At 36.5% G+C, this 23,172-nt stretch overlaps 1 protein-coding gene across 31 annotated transcripts in view; it reads left to right on the top strand.

Moving 5' to 3' along the window:
• The window catches only part of DLG2 (discs large MAGUK scaffold protein 2), a 2,231,561-nt gene that overhangs the window by 1,405,799 nt on the left and 802,590 nt on the right, over nt 1-23,172 (top strand). Inside the window, exon 2 of one of the 31 annotated variants that reach the window (XM_043919105.1) lies at nt 17,245-17,307. The exons of the other annotated variants lie outside the window; for them this stretch is intronic. Within the exon in view, the coding sequence (XP_043775040.1) occupies nt 17,305-17,307 (3 nt within the window). The 5' untranslated portion in view covers nt 17,245-17,304. The remainder of the gene's footprint in view (nt 1-17,244; nt 17,308-23,172) is intronic. 31 annotated transcript variants of the gene reach the window in all.

The raw sequence follows: 23,172 nt of genomic DNA, 5'->3' as shown, positions 1-23,172 counted from the left end.
TGACCCAGGAATCAAATCGGGATCTCCTGCATTGCAGGCAGATTCTTTACCAGCTGAGCACCTGTGTCAGTTATATCTCAATAAAACTGGAAGAAAAACAAACAAACACATAATTTGCAATATAAAAACTTGTGCAATGAAGTTGCTATCTCTGACTATACAGAGATAGCATTTAAGCTTGCATATTTATATTATAAATATATATTGGGGCATTTCCTCTAGGTAAAAGAGTGTGATTTAAATGCTATGTTTAAATGCTGTGTTTAAATGTTATGTGATTTAAACGCTAAGTTTAAATGCTATGGGAAACATAAAGGTGAGAAATATAGAAACTATCCTCCAAGGAATCTACACTGGGCAAAAAGGACAAGGTATGAGGGGGTGTGAACCTCTGTTTTGCCACTGCTGTGTGTGTCCAAACACAGTGACACAGAGGTGGTGGTGGTAAAAACAAACACACAAAAAAAGGAAGAAGAGAGCTGCCTTGAATCATATTCTAGTGGAATGATCAATAGTCGAATATGCTGGAGAAAGGCGAGGGGTGGGGTAAATTAGGAGTTTGGGATTAACCAATGCACACTACTATGTATAAAATAGATCACCAAGAAGGACCTAATGTGTAGCATAGGGAACTATATTTGACATTTTGTAATAACCTATAAGGGTAAAGAAAAAATATATAGCTGAATCACTTTGCTGTATGTAAGAAACTTATAGAACCTTACAAATAAACTATACTTCAATAAGAAAATAGAGTATGCTGCATAAAAATGGACAGATCAATTTGGGATGATTGAAAACCCTGACACAAGTCCTTCCTGGTTCTGGGGAAAGAATTGGCATTTCCCCATCTCCAGAGCAGGAGATGGAGGAACTGATACTAATTTCTCTGAACCTAGCTTTTTCAGTCGTCAGTGGTGTTCATGATTGGTGCCACACAGTGCCATGAGTATTTGTCATATGTATGTGTGTGCCTATATCGAAAAATAAGAGAATATATAAAGTCATACCATATGCTCTTAAAAGCTATCCATTTATTGTTAATAATTCATTCATTCATTTATTACAGGAATATTTATTAAGTACATTTTCTATGTGAGAGACCTTATATAATGTAGTTATATGGCAAAGAGGAGTGAAATACAGAGCCTGTGTCTTCAAGGAGAGCTCAGGCTTGCAGATGACAAAGATACATAAATAGACAAATAAAACTTGATTTGATGACTATAAGAAGTACAGTGGGAATCAAGCGAGGAAGTAATTAATATTATTGAGTTCAGGAGAGGTAAAACTTTTATAAATCTTTATTTTAAAATGGGCTTTATATAAGATTTTTTTAAAAATCTTCATGTATAGAAACGATTCCCCAAAGGAAATGAGGATTAAGGAAGGGCAATCCATGAGGAAAGGAAAATAATTTATAAAGACTCAGAGAAAGCATATCAAGGTCAGTAAACTGTTTCTAGTTTGGTATAGTCGGAATAAGGTCTGCAAGCTAGGAGTGGGAGTCGGGGGGTGATATAAAACAGAACCTGTGGATGTGAGTGTGGTTAAGAGCAGTGGGTCCTCAGGCTGCTGCAGTCTGAATTCCTACTCTGTGGCTTGTATGACCTTGTGTGGTGACTAAGCTAGCTCCTTCCTGTGATGAGGGTGATGATAGCACCTATCAGAGTTTGTTTGTGAACTGCATCAGGTAATATATGTAAGGCACTGAGAGAAGGACCCAGAACATTGTAGAGTATATGTCGTAGCTGTTACTATTATCACAATTTCCTCCAACCTATTCCTAGGAAACAATGTACACAGCCATTGATCCTTTATTTCGACTTTCCCTTGTATTATTTTATTCAAAGATTCCCAACATAAATGTGAGGCAGACAGTGAAAGAGCAAATGCCTCTTAAAAATTTAGGAGCTCTGTCGGGCTTGGTCACTGAGATAGCGGCAACCCGGGTTGGGGTTTCCCAGACTCTTGGCTGTTCCAGCCTTCCTCCCAGCAATACCATTCTTCCTGGCTAAGTTCCTGCACTCGGGTACCTGGAAATGACTCCTGTTAACTTCCTGTAGCCTAGGCTAGAGCTCTCTCTGGGATTTTTCATTGAAGTCTCTGTAACCTTTCTGTTGTAATAAAGCCAGCGATGTCTGGGCAACAGTAGGGACAGGCATGCGGGAGGAGATGGAGAGGTGGTATTGAATGGCTGGGAAGCGTTCTGTCATCCATCCTTCACGTCTTCCTGCCAAGAACCTGGAGGCCTAGACCTTGACACTTGAGTAGAATAAAGGTGGAAAGAGAACACTCTTCACTCACCAGGCCTGCTTCGCAGACTGATGTTAGAGTGTGTATCAAAGAGAGGGCAGTAGAGTGGGAAAGAGGATACGGTCTCTATGTCCATGTATGATAATGAAGATTGTTGTATTTTTTTTTCCCAATTAATGTAGAACTGTGTGCCACCAAAGCCTGGGGCAAGAACAAGAGGCTCTATGATGGGCTAGTCCTGGCTCACCCATGCATAGCATGGCCCGCTGAACACTGCACACAGGATAATTAAATGTGTGGATATCAGTTTATAGAAAAATACAGGGAAGTATCTTCAGAGAGGTTCAGTTCAGTTCAGTCACTCAGTCGTGTCTGACTCTTTGCACCCCCATGAACCGCAGCACGCCAGGCCTCCCTGTCCATCACCAACTCCCGGAGTTTACCCAAACTCATGTCCATCAAGTCGGTGATGCCATCCAACAATCTCATCCTCTGTTGTCCCCTTCTCCTCCTGCCCTCAATCTTTCCCAGCATCAGGGTCTTTTCCAATGAGTCAACTCTTCGAATGAGGTGGCCCACGTATTGGAGTTTCAGTTTAAACATCAGTCCTTCCAATGAATACCCAGGACTGATCTTTAGGATGGACTGGCTGGATCTCCTTCTAGTCCAAGGGACTCTCAAGAGTCTTCTCCAACACCACAGTTCAAAAGCATCAATTCTTTGGTGCTCAGCTTTCTTCACAGTCCAACTCTCACATCCATACATGACCACTGGAAAAACCATAGCCTCGACTAGATGGACCTTTGTTGGCAAAGTGATGTCTCTGCTTTTAAATATTCTATCTAGGTTGGTCATAACTTTCCTTCCAAGGAGTAAGTGTCTTAAAATTTCATGGCTGTAATCACCATCTGCAGTCATTTTGGAGCCCCCCAAAATAAAGTCTGACACTGTTTCCACTGTCTCCCCATCTATTTCCCATGAGGTGATGGGACCAGATGCCATGATCTTAGTTTTCTGAATGTTGAGCTTTAAGCCAACTTTTTCACTCTCCTCTTTCACTTTCATCAAGAGTCTTTTTAGTTCCTCTTCACTTTCTTCCATAAGGGTGGTGTCATCTGCATATCTGAGGTTATTGATATTTTTCCTGGCAATCTTGATTCCAGCTTGTGCTTCTTCCAGCCCAGCATTTCTCATGATGTACTATGCATTTAAGTTAAATAAGCAGGGTGACGTGAAAGATGATGCTGTGAAAGTGCTGCACTCATTATGCCAGTAAATTTGGAAAACTCAGCAGTGGCCACAGGACTGGAAAAGGTCAGTTTTCATTCCAATCCCAAAGAAAGGCAATGCCAAAGAATGCTTAAACTACCACACAATTGCACTCATCTCACACTCTAGTAAAGTAATGCTCAAAATTCTCCAAGCCAGGCTTCAGCAGTACGTGAACTTCCAGATGTTCAAGCTGGTTTTAGAAAAGGCAGAGGAACCAGAGATCAAATTGCCAACATCTGGTGGATCATAGAAAAAGCAAGAGAGTTCCAGAAAAACATCTATTTCTGCTTTATTGACTATGCCAAAGCCTTTAACTGTGTGGATCACAATAAACTGTGGAAAATTCTGAAAGAGATGGGAATACCAGACCATCTGACCTGTCTCTTGAGAAACCTGTATGCAGGTCAGGAAGCAACAGTTAGAACTGGACATGGAACAACAGACTGGTTCCAAATAAGAAAAAGAGTACATCAAGACTGTGTATTGTCAGAGAGGTTAATTCCTAGAAGTCTGTTGTTTAGGTTTATCCACCCATAAAAGCACATTTCTCATACTATTTTGTATCTCCATCAGTTTTTTATCCAGGATGGTAATATTTCATTCAATTCTATGGTACTTCTTGGTCTGACTACCACAGAGTCCCTACTCATTGTTGAGTCATCTGTCCTATTTTTACACTACAGCCTTGACATTTTCTGTTGCCATACCATCCTAGCATTGAATTAATCCTTGTAAGTTCTAATCATGCTTATCTTAATATTATTTGGGGGCTGAACAGTAACAGATCCCAGAACATTCTGGCCTGTTCAGGAACCTGACCCAGCTGTATGCCTGCTGCCCTGTTGGGAGGTTTTACAGCAGCAAGACATGCCCAGAATTCCCATTACACCAACTTGATGAGTTTCACAAAATATACCTAAGTATTTCACTCATTAACATTTTCATTATGCCATGCATTAGCCAAGGATTTTATTACCATTTTTGTTCATTTGCAAGTTCACCAAATTAGTGATCTAATAATAGGAATTAGAAAAGGTTTTTTAATAGTCATTTAATTAGTTTTAAACATATGTTTCTACATCTATCTTTAAAGTCTAGAGTGAATTTCTGTAAATTTGAGAGTGGGGTAGGTAAAAGCTATAGTGTGTGATTTTGTACACACCTACTGATCTCTGGTTAAGCCTCAGATTCTCAGGCTATGGTACCAGAATTTTGAAACCGATCTCCTAAAGTTGTGGTGAGATGAGATTAGATGATATATGTGAAACTATTTTATAAATTTTAATGGATATAGTAAAAATTAAATAATGGCGGTTCAGATGGTAAAGAATCTGCCTGTAATGCAGGATATCTGGATTCAATCCTGGATATCCTGGAGGATCTCCCTATCCCTGGAGTGGATAGGGAATGGCTATCCACTCCAGTATTCTTGCCTGGAGAATTCCATGAACAGAGGAGCCTGGTGGGCTACAGTCCATAGGGTCAGACATGACTGAGTGACTAATACTTTCACTTCATTGTTATTAAATATCCAAGAAGGAGAAGTCTGCTTTTATAGAACTTTCTTCTCATTTGTGTTTTTCTTGTGATATGAACTATAGTTACAATACTATAATTAAATTCTGGGTTATAGCTATATGGTCATTAAGTCCCTAAGTTGTGTCCAACTCTTTATGACCCTATGGACTGCAGCACACCAGGCTTCCCTGCCCTCACCATCTCCCGGAGTTTACTCAAACTCATATCCATTGAGTCAGTGATGCCATCCAACCATCTCATCCTCTGTCACCCCTTTCTCCTTCTGCCCTGTTAATAACCATGAGTGCATTAATACTTAGAAAATATTAATTGGGAATATTTGCTTCTTAATATTAAATTTTAATGATTCTACAACTACAAGCCTTTTGATATATTTCACATAATCAGAATGCTTAAGAGACTCCATGTGATAATATAAATTCTTCATAATATAAACAGTATTATCAATCCCCTAAATTCATCTAGTGAATGTAATTTTTATACATTATTGGGCTTTTATTATGTTATAGTATGATACCTCTGTGAAATGTCACCAGAAATTATTATATAAACACCAGGACTTAAAAATATTGAAATATACTGATTGTTATATTAATGCTAATATTGTATCAATGTGATAATATTATGTTAAATTAGGTCTTTAGCTCTTTATTTAATATTAACAAAATAATAACTGAAAATGCTTAGAAAAGTTAAAAAGTGGATATGCTTTTTTTCTATATATTTAAAATCGAATGTCATAGAAGAGCAAAATTCATTCATTCACTGAGCAAGCATTTGCTAAGTTTCCATCATGAAGTAGATGTTGCCCTAGTTACCAGGGATAAGCAAATGAAAAGAGGTTTCCTATTTTCAAATGCCTAAGCTAACTCCAACTCCAAATTCTCTTGAGAGAAAATATTCTCTGATATTTCTCAGAAAAGTTGAAAGGAATCTTCTTGGCAAAAACAAGGCATGTAAAAGGAGTTTTCTTAAAATGTGGCATGTGAGCATCAAACTGAACAGCTCTACATAAGAAAACTTCTGATGGAAAAATATCCTGGAGGAAAATCAAAGAAGCTTTGCTATTCAGAACTATATATGAATAGCATCAATTGAGAATATTTGCTTCTCAATATTAAATGTTAATGATGATACAAATATAAGCCTTTTGATTTATTTCACATAATCAGAATGCTTAAGAGACTGCATATGATAAAATAAATTCTAATATAAATTCTTCATAATATAAACAGAATTCTCAGTCCCCTAAACTTATTTGCTGGATATAATTTTTATACATTATTGGGCTTTTATTCCTGCTTCATTAGCAAACTTTTAAGCGTGTAATTTTTGTACATGGGTTGTTAGAAAATTGATATTATCCCCTGAGTATACTAATTTATAGGTCAACATTGTCCAGCTTATAATTTGGTTTTATGCATCTATCTTAAGTTTTAATTCCTTTTGTTAACACCACAGGTGAAACACAGGAACCAATGAATTTAAGTTTTTGTTGATGTTTTTGACGTATGAATTCTCTCTTTGGGGGTCACTGAAATATTTGAAAAACTTATGGTTAAAAAATAGTAATAATCTGTAGCTTTTGTGTGAAGCAGTGAATTTTAGAGATACTTATTAAGATACTTATTAGAGATACTTATTAAGAGATACTTAATAAGTAGAGGTACTTATTAAGAGATACTTATAGGTCTCTGTACTATGTATAGATCAGTAATCTATGGTCTACTCTCTTAAGATGTTTAATCTAGTAGAAGTGATGAGAGAAGACATTACCAGAGTTTAGGGCCCAAAGTAATGAGCCTCTGCACAGAGTGTGGTACTTAATGAATACTTGCGGAATGAATACATCAATAAAGTGAATAAATGCACAATAAATACTGACTAAGTGGATTATTTTTAGCAGATGTCTCAGGAAAATTTTCAGGGTGAAAGTGAGACATTTGGTAGAGGGGTAGAATTTGGACATGAAGGATTCCGGAAAGGAGGGACAATGTCGGATTTTACCTAGATTTTTTTTTATTTTTCCAATTACTCTTTAGAATCTAAATATATTATAAATAAGTGATTAGAATTAAGAACCTAGTTACAGTACATACAAAGGAGCAACTTTAAAACCAGTACACTGGAAAGATTGAATGACTACAAAAAGAAACTCAGATGTAATTTGACTGCAGGTCCTCAGTGTCCCTAATAGAAAACATGAGCATAAGTCTGAGTACTCCATGCAGGCCTGTGTATATATTGGATTAGCCAAAAAGTTTGTTTGGGTTTTCCTACGATGTTATTGGAAAAACCTAAGTGAACTTTCTGGCCAACCAGTGTTTCTTGGTGGAAGGACAGTGCTTGAACAATCTTTGAGATTCCCCACCACCCTGAATAAACTCATTGAAAGGTAAGCAAATATTTGCCTCGAGAGAGAAGAATAGCAAATAGTTCAGGGATCTTGGCACAATGTATATTTCTTTTTCCCTAATGAATGATTTGTAGTGATTTAATGCATACTTACCATTTTCCTAGTAGTATACTAATTCTAAAAAAAAAAAAAAATTCTTAAACTTTCTTTTATTTTTATTTTACAGATGAGGTAAAACATATATATATGTGTGTGTGTGTGTGTGTAACATACATTTAGTTATTTTGTCCAAAATTGTAATTTTAGTATCAAAAGTAAGATTTAAATATGTTTTCAGCCCTCAAGTTCAAGATCCCTCCGTATTAGGCTGTCTTTCACTCTTCAGTGAAAAAGTACAAAGGATTTAGAAGCAGAAACTTAAGTTTGAGTCCTGTTTCGGTCACTACTTAATGTTGTGACAATAGCTAAGCCAACTAGAGGCAAAGAACCTATTTAAGAAACTATTATAATAGACCAGGAAGGAGAAAATGTATACAAGTAGGATACTACCAGTGAAAGTAGAGATTGGAACAGATTTCAGAAAGTTTCTGAGGGTAGTCAAAGTATCTTGGTGACCAATGTGATATATTATCTTGGTATTTACAGTATTAATTGTATGGTCTTCTTTGTTTTCCTGACATCTGGTCTTTGGAGCATTGTTCTGGGAGAAACTATATAGGAGTTAATGTAACAGTAGCTGCTGTTCCAAACCCTGAGGTTTCAGGGACTTAATACAGTAGAATTGTTGGGTTTTTTTTTTTTTCACCCAACAGTCTAATTAAGGGTTTCTCAACCTTGGTACCATTAACATTTTGAACTAGATAAGTCCTTGTTGTTGGGAACCGTCCCATGCATTGTAAAATAATAGCAGCATTCCTGGCTTCTACCTAGTAATGCCCCCCTTTCCTCAACTGTGATAACCAAAAATATTCTGGATATTGCCAAATGTCTCTTTAGAGAAAAAAATCACTGATCTTATATATATGAATATACATATGTATATTCATATTCTGGTCACTGAGAACTTCCTCCACATAGGGGTACAAAAACCCAGCTTCCTTTCATCTTGAAGGCCTGCCATTGACCTCTGTACCAGCTGACAAAGGAGTGAGAGACCATAGGGAAAGAATACCTATTTCTCAAAAGCCTTGCTCCGGGATGGTATTCACATGATTCCTTTAAATCCCATTGGCATGAACCAGTCACATGGTCATATTTAGCAGCAAAAGGAGCCAGTAATATACTCCTTACTGGAAGTTGTCTCCTAGATACCACTTTCTGCTACAGAAAAGAAAGCACAAACTTTGGACTACTCGTCATCTCTGCCATCATTTGAACTAAAAGAAATTTCCCTAGTTATAGATGTTTGGAAAATCTTCAAATTATTTTCCTCCATTAAAGACTCACAAAACATATTAGCACTGTAAAGTCTCTGAAAAGCTCTGCATGAAATATATCTGTTCAACTTTGTGTAAATCAACATACCTCAAATGTATTTGACTTTATAGACTCTCTTCCTCAATTGGGTATTTTTTTTTTTTTTTTTAGTTAATATAGGTATTCTACTGAACACTGGAAAATGGTCATGTCTCTTACTTTTCCTCTTTTTTCTGCCAGTTTATTACTGGTTCGTTCCAAAGGTACTAGAACCTCAACCAAACAGTGGGCAGGAAGAAGCTCAAATTAGTAAATGACAACATAACTATAACCACTGATTTGTTAGTTTAGGAGACACTCTGCCTAGCCCTGTTTGTTGATTTAATATTGGCTAATAATGGTCAGTTTTTTAAATAATTGGACTTCTCTCTACCATTAATTTATTTGAGAAGCTGAATATGAACCAACACTCATGCATACTGTCTCCTTACTTGCTACTTTGTTTTGATGATTGCATAAGGTCAATTATTTAATACAGAAGAACAAAACCACTTCATTCATTATAATTCACTTAGGTAGTGGGGAATCCTAAAATTTTCACTATATTTGAGTTTCTTAATACCTGAATTACCTCAGGCAACTATAATGTTCTTTGCTGTTAGTAACCCATATTACAGCCCACTATGAAATCTCTCTACTGATTCCCTGTATCAACCTTATCGCCTTCATACTTCCGATTGCACACCCCCTGCTTCTTTCTTGTTATTTATGTCTGCACTTTACAACGTATATCATAGTTTGCTCTATTCTCTATTATTTGTCTACCTTTACCTTGATCCCCAAATTACACAAGTTTATTCTTTAAATCTTGGTCTTCCTTAACTCATCACTCATTTAAACCCAGATACATTTTGTGATCATGTGTTAGGCAAAAAACAAAATGCTTACATGTAAAAGAGAAATATTAGAGATACAGGTTTCTATTACAGTATGGTAGGCAGAGATTTGGTCCCCGTTATCTCTGCCAATTGCTATCATTCCTGTGTAATGTCACTACGTTACATGGCAAAGGGAAATCTGTAGATGCAGCTAAGATTCCTAATAAGCTGACCTGCAGATAGATTATCTTGGATTGGCTGGGTAGGCCCAATATAATTTCAGAATCCCTTAAAATCAAGAGAGGAGGTCAGAGAGATCTGAAGCGTGGAAAGGACTGGCCTGTCATTGCTGTTGAAGGGCTAAGGGGCCACATGAGAAGTGAACCTGACCCCTGAGCTTCAGGTAAAAAACCGCAGCCTGGGGTGGTAACTCGGTTTATTCCAGTGAAACTCGGAGTGGAGAATCTAGTTACACCATGTCAGACTTGTGACAGAGAGAGGTACGAGTAATAAATGATAAGTGTTTTAAGCCACTGAGTTTGTGGTTATATGGCAATAGAAAACTAAATCATAGGGGCCAGGTCAGTCCTTCCCTTTCCAGAGCTGCCATACTGGAATTCTTTTAAGCAGTGGGCAATTGTAATACTCTAAAGTTACATATTGATTCAAAGGAATTGCCCAATACGTTATTTTTCTAGATATTTTTACACTAAAAATGAGGTAATCCTGTTCATGACCAATAACGATACTTCCTCTCTTTTTATCCCAAACTGTACCTCTGTATGGACTTCCCTGGTGGCTCAGTGGTAAAGAATCTGCCTGCCAGTGCAGAAGATGTGAGTTTGAGCCCTAGGTCGGAAAGATCTGGAGAAGGAAATGGCAACCCAATCCAGTAATCTTGCCTGGGACATCCCATGGACAGAGGAGCCTGGTGGGCTACAGTCCATGAGACTGCAAAAGAGTCAGACATGACTTACAAGCTAAACAACCACCACCGCAACAGGGCTTCTGCATATTCTCTTCCATCAGTGATTTTTGTTTCTACTGATACAGGACTCTCTGTTAATATTATCTAACTAGTAGCATTACTGATGCTCCCCAATATCTGGTTCTCCTCTCCTTCGTGTGTGCATAGAATACATTTCCTAGACTTTTGGAGGTTAGGTAGGGTCTTGTGACTAATTCTACACAGTAGACTATGAAATTAGGTGGTGAAAAGCCCTTTCTTGACCTTTACCTTTTAAGAAATGGCCTGGAAAACTGCTCAACTTTAAAAGGATTTATGTATATTATCTATGGTGAAACAGATCACCAGCCCAGGTGGGATGCATGAGACAAGTGCTCGGGCCTGGTGCACTGGGAAGACCCAGAGGAATCGGGTGGAGAGGGAGGTGGGAGGGGGGATCGGGATGGGGAATACATGTAACTTTATGGCTGATTCATATCAATGTATGACAAAACCCCCTGAAATGTTGTGAAGTAATTAGCCTCCAGCTAATAAAAAAAATAAAAAAAAAATAAAAGGATTTATGTAAGTAACAAACATGTGTACCACTAAGGCACAGATATTCAGTTAATTTTGTTCAACAGTATAACCTACCCTGTCCTGACTAATGGAGGCAGAACAAGGATCAGTTCTACCAAATGACAATATTTTTCTAGGTTTTTGGATAATTCTTGATTACATAGAAATCAAACCAAGATATTATACCTAAAATCACATGCAAGTTTTCTAAGTTAATTTGTGTTGAATGAAAATTCAGAATGTGGTTTTTGAAAAGCAAAACTAAGTTTTGACAAGTTTTGAACTTGTATAGCGATTAAAAGAGGCACATGCTTAATTCCCCAGCACACTCTCTACTGTGATTCATACTCTTTGTCCTGTGATTTTCTTTGAAGTTGCTTCATTCTTTTGAAGTTCACCTTGAAGAACTGAGCAACTCTAAGACAGTCATTATTTCTTCACTCTGACATGACTAATAGCTTCTGCCATAGGTGACAGTTCTTTGCAATTTTTAATTTCTCTTTCTTTTCTTAAGATTTGTATTGAAATGTATCTTCTTCAACTGGATATGTTTATACCTATCCAGACATAATCACATTTATAATAAGTGGTAACTCTTTTCAGTGGATTATGTAACTGCCTGAAAAGATAGACACTCTTAAGATAAAACCAAGATGACTCCCTCTCACAGTCGAGCTGGAAAATGTCCAGCATTTGGTATTCAACAAGGGGATGAGGAGGAAGGCTGTAAATTGAATGTACTAGTTATGGGTCTCTCATAAAATTAAAACTAGCTGAATGTCAATTTCCAAACTGAGAATTCATAGGCACGTACTTTTTAAAAGTTGAGCTGGGATTGAAATCTGGGTAAATTACATTTTATCTAATTTTCAGCATTACTTTTCCATCTTGAGCTCCTAGGACATAGAAGCACTGATCTACAAAGTCTTCAGTGATTAGGCTTGGGCTCTCGAAGGATTTAAAAAGAAAAAAAAAAAAAAAAAAGGACAAAACACCAGTTTAGGATCTGAACTGATAGCTCAGCATTCATGTTAGTATTTGTTGTATTCCTTATCATCTTCTTTCGCCAGTTCTACTATATCTGTGCTTTTTTTTTAAACTAAATATTAAACATTATTTGTGTCTGTTTTTTAATTTTTTTATTTACTTATTTGGCTGCTCTGGGTCTTAGCTGCATCACACCAGGTCTTCAATCTTCATTGTGGCATGTGGGATCTACTCCTATGACCAGGGATCGAACCCTGGCCCCCTGCATTGGGAGTATGGAGTCTTAGCCACTAGACCACCTGAGAAATCCTTTATTTGTGTTTTTTAAATTAGTATTTTATTTCGTTACCTACAAGAAAGAATAAGTGGAGTAATAGTCCACTGGGTCATTTGATCCTTGTTTGTATGATCAGCGTAGCCAAACATTAAGAACAAATGAAGAAATGATTGTTATGAAATATAAGATTATATTATTTTTGGTACTGTCTCCTCCTTTAAAGCTACTGGAATAACAATCGCAATGGTTCTCAAATTTTAATGTACGCAGGAATCATGCAAATATCTTGTTAAAATTAACATTTTGGTTCAGTAGGTCTGGGTAAGTTCTGGGGATTTTTAAGAAGCTCCCTGATAATGCTAATGCTACTGATCTGTTCTTTGGTCCTTACTTTAAGTAGCTTACCTCTAATACATCCATTCACTCACTCGCTCATTCATTCATCAAAGGACATTTATTAAACCCCAATGTGAGATAGGCCTTTTAGATTTAAAGATAGGGCGTTTCCTTGCTGTTAAAGAGCTCCCATTGTAGCAAAGTTAAGCTCAAACACAAATAACTAAGGGGAAAAAAAGTAATGTAATTGAGATGACTACAAAAGCTATAGAAGGTCAGATAGGGAATGATTAATTCCTCTAGCAGTGTGGGAGAAGGTAGGAGCTGGCAATGGAAGACTTCCTCTGACCTAAGACTTATGGACTAGAAGTTCTTTCATTTTAAGGATTTATCGTTGCTGGAACAAGGCCTAAGGAATTGCTAAACTACATGACCAGCTATGCCTACAAGTAAAGAATACTAAGAATGTGGCTTGCAAGCTGACAGCAATTTCAGATAGGAACTATCCTCATCTCTCCCCACCAAAAAAAAAAAAAGTGAAAGCAAGTACAATAGTTAATTCAATTAAATGATCAATTACAAATGAGTCATTAGCCATTTATTTTCAATTCAGATTAAGAAAATTCAAATACTTACCTGATAGTTTTTATAAATTTTTGTTGTTGTTATTGAGTCACTCAGTCGTGGCCAACTCCTTGTGACCCCCATGGACTGCAGCACGCCAGGCTTCCCTGTCCTTCACTATCTCCTGGAGTTTGTTCAAATTCATGTCCATTGAATCAGTGATGCCATCCAACCATTTCATCCTCTGTTGCCCCCTTCTCCTCTTACCCTCAATCTTTCCCAGCATCAGGGACTTTCCCAATGAGTGAGCTCTTTGCATGAGGTAGCCAAAGTATTGGAGCTTCAGCTTCAGATATCAAAGGATTTGTGGTATACAAATCCTTTGATATCATTGCCTGCCCCCCCCAAAAAAAATTGCAAGAGTAGATTTATCTTTAAGTTAACAAAACTTCTGAACCCTTTATTTTAATAGCCTTTTCTAAGACCCTAGAAAAGATTTTAACAATCTTGTTTCACAATTTTGTGTCTTTAAAAAAAAAAAAAAAAAAAACTCCCGAAATTATGTAAGATTCAGACTCCAGGAAATCTGACTCCACCCCTGAAAGTATTCCCTCTATTGTAAGAATCATCACACATTTAGTGTTTGCTTTGAGGAATGTGTACTAGCATCACTATAATTGGTAAATGATATTTAATCAATTTTCATACAGTTGAGCCCTGCAGGTAATAAACAACCCAAAGAAAGAAACTCTCCAGGGATGATAAAAATTATCTCTTACCTCATGAATATTCCATTTGCTCATTTTCTACAGATGGATGATTTCATTGGAAAGTAATAGAAAAACTCAGAACAGCCTGCATGAAGTGAAGAGTGCTCAGTGTAGACATATCGTAATGAAATCAGCCTCTTAGCATAACTGTTGATATGCAATGTACTGAACCCCCCTCCTCGCGGGTTTATATACATCCATCCTCCTTCCCTGATATTAGAATGGAAGTATAGCATATACTCATGTTTGGAAATGTTGAAGCCATCTACCTATTTAATTTTGGCTAATGTGTCTTATCTTCATAATAACTGTCTGAATATAATTAGTGCTCTTTTCTCCTACACAGTTAAATTTGATTCTTATAGCCTAAGTTTCCTGTAGGTGATAAAACTGGATAAAATCCTTTTAAACATAGTTTAATATAATCCTAAGGAAGGTCTGTTTACACTTGGTTAAAATTTTTGTTTTATATTTTTTTAGTGTTACCTTTTGCCTAAGGCAGTGGGGGAAATTCCTACAGTAGGTGTGCTCAGGTAATCTATCTATAGGCTTTCCTTTTTTCTTTTTTTTTTTCCTTTTTTTAACCTTTTCAAAATTAAATTATTCAAAATAATTTTTGAAAGCTTCTATTGCATAAGATGTGGCACTGGTCTCAGTCTGGGACAGGGGTGGGCTATAATGAGTAGAATAATATTAAATTCCTGAGGCTGAAATAGATGTCATTTGCATCCATCTCTATGCTACAATGGAAGGACCATAAGAGAGAAATATCCAAAGCAAATGAGAGGGCTTAATTATAAACAGGAGCTTCTGTTTAGTCTATAGTCTAAACCATAGTTACTTTCTTACAGTTTATTCTTCAACGAGAGTTAATAGACATCGTATTTTTCTGTTAGTTGTTTCTATAGCTGTTCTTTCCTTTTCATCCAAAGGTATATGTTAGCAACCTGATTTCAGAGCTGAGTCAGAGCCTTTCTCTTCCTTGCCTACAGTTTTAAACTGATGTATAAATTATACAGCAAAATGGACAAATCTTGAAGTAGATCATTTGTTGAATTTTGACAGATGTCTACCCCAAATCAAGATAGAGTACTCTCATCATCCTAGAAAGTTCCCTGTGTCCTTTTCGGTCTGTACCCTCCCAGAAGCAGCCTGTGTTCTGATATCTTTCTGCATAAAGAGTATTGCCTGTTCTTAAAATCATATAAGTGGAATTATACACACATGTGTTTGTTCTTTTTTCACTCAGCATGCTTCAAAGATTTACCATATTGCGATGTGTATCAGGAACTTGTCCCTTTTATTGCTAAGTAGTATCCCTTTGTATGAATATATCACAACTTGTTTATCCATTTACCTATTAATAGACATTTCACTTTCCTATATTTTGCTGTTGTGGATAAAGGTGCAATGACGATGCTTATTTAGGGCTTTTTGTGAACATGTCTTATTTTGGGTAAATATCTAAAAGTAGAATTTCAAAATCATGAGGTAGATGTGTGTTTGACTCTAATAAGAAACCACCAGTCTTTAATAAGAATGTACCTGACAATTTTCAATATCGGTTGTTCCATTTTACACTCACACCAGCCATGTATGAGAGGACAGATAGTTCTGTATCCTTTCCAACATTTGGTGGTGGTGGTGGTGGTTTAGTCACTAAAGTTGTGTCCAACTCTTTGTGACCCCATGGACTGGGGAGCCTGGCAGGCTCCTCTGTTCCATGGGATTTCCCAGACAAGAATCATGAAGTGGGTTGCCATTTCCTTGTATTGTCAGTCTTTTTAATTTTAGCCACCCCAGTGAATGTGCAGTGGCCTGTCATTATAGTTTTGATTTGAATTTGTTTTGTGACTTACAATTTTGAGCACCTGTTTATCTATTTGTTGCTCATTCATATTATATCTTAGCCTGCAAAGTGTAAGTCTAAGTCTTTGACCATTTTTTAAAATAAACTTTTTATTTTTTTTTTTCAATTTATTTTATTTTATTTTATTTTTTTATTAGTTGGAGGCTAATTACTTCACAACATTTCAGTGGGTTTTGTCATACATTGATATGAATCAGCCATAGATTTAAACTTTTTATTTTTGAATAATTATAGATTTACAAAAAAACCTGGAAATGATAGTACAGAGAGCTTCTTTATACCTCTCACCCTTTTGTTTGACTGATAACATTTTACATTTCTATGGTATATTTGTCAATATTAGGAAACCAACATTGGGCTTCCGTGGTGGCTCAGTGGTGAAGAATCTGCCTGCCAAGGCAGGAGACACAGGTTTGATTCCTGGGTTGGGAAGATCCCCTGGAAAAGGGAATGGCTCCCCACTCCAGGATACTTGCCTAGGAAATCCCGTGGACAGAGGAGCCTGGCAAGCTACAGTCCATGGGGTCGCCAAAGAATCAGACACCACTTAGCAACTAAACAACAAATGGGATATCTATGTGCCATTCCTGGCAGTGTTAGTCTTTATCACTTGGTTAAAAAAATGTTTTTAGGTTCTTACAAGGGACAATACTAGGGAGTAATTGTATGTATATTACCCCTATACAAACATAATAATCTATAATTTATATATCTATTCATTTGAGTGTTGATTCTCTATATGAACATGAGTTCTTATTGATGTCTCTGACTCTAACCCAGTTTGATAGGATTTATTATAGACTTCTTCTCTTGCTTATCCATAACTTCCCAACTCCCTACCCCCTGACAGTGAGAATCCTGCCTCCCACCATCTGCTATCCATTTACTTATTTAATACCAGTGCACATGTAGTTTCAGACTTTTTGTCTTGAATCCCTGTAAGAAACAAAAGCATCGGAGTCAGTGTTTATGTCCAGTAAACAGGTCTTTTATTTTTAACCATATAGTTTCCAGCCAGAACAGCATTTTCCCCAGTTACTTAGGTGTCATCCATTTTTTGCATTTAAAAAAAAAAATGTGTTTTCTTTTTTATTATTCATCTGTAAGATTTATATATTCAGATTGCAGTTTGTTTTTAGATATTTATTTGCAAATATTATTTCCTAGCCTGTTACTTATATTTTTATTTTCTTCACAGTGACTTTTGACAAGAAGAAGTTGACATTTTTATGAAGTCCAGTTTATCAAATTTTCTTTTATGGTTAGTGCCTTTTGCATTCTAAAATACCTTTGCCTATCTCTAGGTCACAAAATTCTTCTTTTCAAATGATTTTTAAATATTTTAATCTATGAAATGTTTAGTTCTAACTTTTATATGTATATGTCATTAACCCATCATGAATTTTTGTGTGTGATGTGAGATAGACCTTGAGGTTCAGTTTTGCCTGTACAGCTATCTAGTTGATCTAGCATGGTTTATCTACACTTTTTTACATCTTAAACCTCGTGCAGAATTTTTCTACCTCACTTTACTCTCTTCATGTAAGTTCTAATTTCCCTGATAGTGATAATAGGTTAGCACTCTTTCTGTACTTTTCTCTCTTACCCCTAATTCTTTTTTAAAAAGCTTTAATTTTGTATTCGCATATAGCCAATTAACAATGTTGTGATAAGTTCAGGCGAACAGTGAAGGGACTCGGCCATACATACGCATGTATCCATTCTCTTCCAACCTCCTCTTCCATTTAGGCTGCTGCATGTTAATAACATCAAATAAGTTCCATGTGCTATACAGTAGGTCCTTGTTGGTTATCCATTTTAAATATAGCAGTGCCCATCTTACCCCTAATTCTGATGTGCCATTTATTTGACTATTCTTTGCATAATTGTCATGGTTTTGTGTCTGTTTTATAAGAATCTGTACAGTTTACCAATACATTCAAATTTTATTCTTATATTTTGGTGTTACTCAACATTACCTATAAACGAATACGGTTGTGACAGTATTTGTTCCCTTGTGCTCTCCTACAATTGGAGTGAACTGTCGATTGAAGGCCCTTCAGTGCATTTCTGTTTCTTTACAAATAAAATCAAGAAAAAGATCTGTTCTCCTTTTATCAAATACATTTCCCTAAAACTCCTGCTTCTGAGAATTCCTAATAGGCAAAGAAATGTCAGTAAGTGTAGGCTATAACTTCCTGCATTTGGCATTGAAAGCATTATGACATCATAGAAAGAACAGCACAGGCTTTAGTTTCTGAAGAATGGGAGTTAATATATACTTGCTACCATTTTCTCTTGCATGACCTTGGGCTAAACATGCCCTGTGTATAAAATGGGAATAATGTATTTACTTCAAAGAGTGGATGTGAATATTAAATTAGTTATCAAACCAGACTATCTATACCTAAACAGAAGTGATACAGGAATATACTCAAACCAAAGGAAAGAAATGGCTCATTTTCTTAGGTCATTATGCAGAGGTTTAAGCGAGAAGTATGCTAGTATTACTTTCATTTCTCCTGTATATTTAATATACTTTGGATCATCCTTAGTATCAAATTATTCAACATATGGTCCAATTCCTTGTATTTAAAAATAGATATTCATTTGAGCTTTATTTTGACTTCTGAGCTGAGAAAAAATATCATATACAGAAATTAAATGACAGAATCAACTCCTTTAATTTATGATAAACTCTACTGGTAAATTAACTGGAAGTCAGCCTTCCTGAAATATCACTTGATTATATTATTTAAAATTCTTCAATAATTTCCTGTTAACATCAGGATAAAATTCTGTTTTCCCGAACTGACTTAATACTTTGCAGCATATCCCCAATATTAAACTTCATACTTCCTCAATAGAATGGCTTTTTTATACCTCCTTTAATTACCATTTACATTCTTTGTGAATCATTCTGACATCATCACACTTTCTCATGCAGCTTTTCTTGCCTAGAATTTCCTGTCTTCTCCTTTCAAATAGAGACAAAGGAAGATATTTTATTAAAATGCCTATAATATTGCAGCTCGGATCATAATTTCAAGTAAACCGGTTGGAGCATTTTAGCTTGACCATTAAGAGGCTGTATACTCTATTATTCCCTATAGAGTGTAGGACCCAGAGCAAACAATGGTATGTTTCTTTCCAAGGTGAAATTCAAATAAAGTCAGATATATGGATTTAATCCATATATTTAATGGACGGGGCTTCCCGGGTAGCTCAGTTGATAAAGAATCAGCCTTCAATGCAGGAGACCCTGGTTTGATACCTGGGTCAGGAAGATCCTCTGGAGAAGGGATAGGCTACCCACTCTAGTATTCTGGTCTGGAGAATTCCATGGACTGTATAGTCCATGGGGTTGCAAAGAGTCAAACATGACTGAGCGACGAAAAGGGGAAAAAAATACCGAAATATTCCGTGGAAGACAGCGAGAATTAGTGACGTTCACTTTTCTCTAAGGATGGATGGTTCATTATTAAAAAAAAAGAAAGAAAAATTACACACTTATTCATTATTTAGTATGTGCCAGCCACGGTTCTAAGCACCTTTTAAATATGTTGACTCATTTTACCCTCACAGTCTGGTCCAGAGTCCCTCTTGTAATCACTACTGTTCACTTTCTGTTGAGGTGTCTTTTCTCTGGGCTGCTTGTATGTTAGTTTAGAATCTATGGATCCCAGGTCAGTTGACCACTAGGAGATGGGGCTCGTTGTTTATTCCTAAGATCAGTCGCCCTGAGTCACTGTTTAGATCCTTGGTTGTATGAAGTCTTCCCCTAAGCTCCTGCCAAATTTGGGGGCCTTGGATATTGTATTATTATTCTCCAGGGATGACTTTTTAACTAAAAGATTCCATCAATTATGCTGCCATGTTGATGCCCCTCTATTACCACCCATACCATAGGTGCTTAATAAATTCTTGTGGATTAACGAGCCAACTGCATTCATTGTCCACCACTTAAGAAATAGAAATCAATCTTCAGTAGATTAAAAGTGATTATTTTAAAGCAAACATTCAATAAAGTAATTTATGATGTTGAATCCTGATTTTATATAAGAATATTTGCTTCTTTCCCCAGACATTTTCTGAGGAGTAGACATAACCTAAATAGCAATTTGTATTACATTTCTCATGAGTAGGAACATGTACATTGGGGGCCTGTCAGTTGTCAATACAGTTTAATTTATAAGGATTCTTTTTTTATTAAAATTGTCTTTCTTTTCCAATTTCTTCTATTTAAAAGAGAATTTCTCTTTATAGAGAAGGCCCATGTGTTCTTTTTATGTGTGTCTTTTTTTTCCCCCCAATGATAGACATTAGGTGCTGTTAACTTTATTAAGAAAGTGTTTTAGACCTCTCACTCACTTGCTCACTCACTCTTGGCAAGCCCTTAAATTATCTTATCATTACATGGAGGACAAATTTTAAAAGTTATACCAAAGACAGTATCATATTTATAATACTCATCCACTCCTGATGACTTTAAAAATGCCCTCTTATTTTTAAAATATTAAAAACATACTTTCTTTTTACCCAGGGATGGGAATATTTAAAACATCCTTCCCTTTTATTTAAACTTTTTCCTGTTTTCTGGATCATATAAATTCCCTAATTGTAAAGTACTAATAAAAAGGATTCCAAATTTTCCTGAACTCAGATTCTCATGGGCAATAATAGCATCTTAGTGGCACATCTAACCTTTTTGTGTTCCTTTAAATTTTCACTTTTGTTCTAGCAAACCTACCTGGTGTTATTAGAATACTCCATTTCTATAGCAGGATTGGGCTAGTTGATAATAGTTGCCAGGGGAATTCCAAGATGCTACTCCATACTTGGGTTTCTTAACGTTCAGATTTATTTATTTTTTTAAACTTCTAGTGGAAGATTTAACAGGCGGTTTTATTTGCAAATTACAGTTTGTTCTTGAGCTGGCTGCCAGAACGGGAAGCTGAACTAAATGTCCACAGTTCTCCCTTCTACCATCACTCTCTCTACCCACTTTGTAAATTTAAGTAGCAGACTGTATTCAATTGTCAATGATAATTTATTAACTGATATTAACCATCTGTCCCAGGATCCCTGAAAAAAATTATTTAAGCGTTTAGATAAAGGTTTTCTTTATGAAAATGCCATACATGGCAAGATAAAACATTTCAGAAAGTTCTAACTTTGGATATTTATAACAGTTCATGAACAACAAGCCTTTTTTAGTTCCCACTTAAATGACCCTCTAAAAAAAAAAGTTTGGCCAATGCTTTCTTAAGAAATGGTGTATATGTTGTGAGATAAATGTTCTGTGCAATTTTTATTGCAGTTTTTGAAAAGAGAGTAACCTATCTTGTCCAAAGATTTGGTGGTCTTTCCTCTTACAGGGCAACCATATCCAAGTTATTTTTTGCTCTTTTTTTTCCAGCTAAAACCACGTACAGTATGACCAGAAAGGAAAGACTAAGATAGTCCACGTGAATAATTCTGTCAGGAGTCTGATCTTGCAAAGTTCATGCAACCAATAATTTTCCTTTAATCTTAAAATTTCTGATAATTGTGAGTGTTTGGGATGTTGAAAAATGAAAACAGAAACAAACCAGAACCTTAGAGATCATTACCTATGATTAAATTTTTAGATTTTAGATTCAGAAACTGAGGCCAAGTGGAAGACAACTTTTTTCCAGATTAGATTCAGGGCTAGACTCCAGGCCTCCTGCTTTCCAGACCACAAACCAGGGTGCAGTTTCAATGAACAAACTTTTCATTTTTTATCCTCTTTTTTGCATCTGATGTTCTTTGCCGTTCTCTTAAAATTGTTTCAAAGACTGCTCAGTAAATATTTAATTGAGCATTATTGTTCTTTTAATATACATACTACTAATTGACTAGTATTTATTTTTCTTTTTAACAATTTCAGAATCTCCCAACTAGTTTTCATAGGATAGACCTATTTCCTACTTGCATGAAATCTTGAAAGGAATGTATCAATGCACAAAGAAGTGAGGGAAATAATTTTAAATGTGAAGAAATTTTTGAGAATGAAGAAATGCCACCTAGCCGTCCTTTGCTTTTAGCTCTAGAATATTGCATGTGCATGCTTACTTGCTTTAGTCATGTCCAACTCTGTGTGACCCTATGCACTGTAGCTTGCCGGGCTCCTCTGTCCCTGGGACTCTCCAGGCAAGAATACTGGAGTGAGTTGCCATACCCTCCTCCAGGGGATCTTCCCGACCCCGGGATTGAACCCATGTCTCTAATGTTTCTTTCATTGACAAGCGGGTTCTTTACCACCTGGGAAGCTCCTAGGTAATCACAGATCTCCCAGCAAGGAGTCCCTGCCGGGCTTCCAGAGAGCCCAGGCAGTTGTTATTTCATAGACTGTACTAGCCCACTTTCTTTTCTGAGAGAGGAACGTTCATGTTCTAAAAACATTAAAGTGTCTGAAAATTACAACCATAAATTACTTCAGCAAAATTGTGTATGTGCCTTGCATGCATGGTTTGAGTTGGCTTCTGGTTCCAAATCTAACTGGGTAACAATACAGTATATCAAATTAGATCCATTTTGGAAAATACAAAAATACAACTTACACTTGGCTACATTTTCTAGTCATGGTAAACTCTTTGTAGTCCAACAAGTTTATCAGATACTTTCTCTTTGTTTCCTCTTGGTGTTTATGTGTTGTTGTTGTTCAGTCTCTAAGTCATATCTGACTCTTTGTGACCCCATGGACTGTAGCACACCAGGCTCCTCTGTCCTCCACTATTTCCTGGAGTTTGCTCAAATTCATGTCCCTTGAGAGGAGGATGCTACCTAACCATCTCATCCTCTGCCACCCCCTTCTCTTTTTTGCCTTCAGTCTTTCCCCACCTCAGGATCTTTTCCAATGAGTCAGCTCTTCACATCAGGTGGCCAAAGTATTGGAGCTTCAGCTTCAGCATTGGTCCTTCCGATAAATATCCGGGGTTGATTCCCTTTAGGATTGACTGGTTTGATCTCCTTGCAGTCCAGGGGACTCTCAAGAGTATTCTTCAGCACCACAAGTTGAAAGCATCAATTCTTTGGCACTCAGCCTTCCTTATGGTCCAACTCTCACATCCATACATGACTGCTGCCTACATGATTATATGGC

The sequence above is a fragment of the Cervus elaphus genome, chromosome 2 (genome assembly GCF_910594005.1).
Source record: "Cervus elaphus chromosome 2, mCerEla1.1, whole genome shotgun sequence".
NCBI lineage: Eukaryota > Metazoa > Chordata > Mammalia > Artiodactyla > Cervidae > Cervus > Cervus elaphus.
This window is presented reverse-complemented; position numbering and strand designations above follow the sequence as displayed.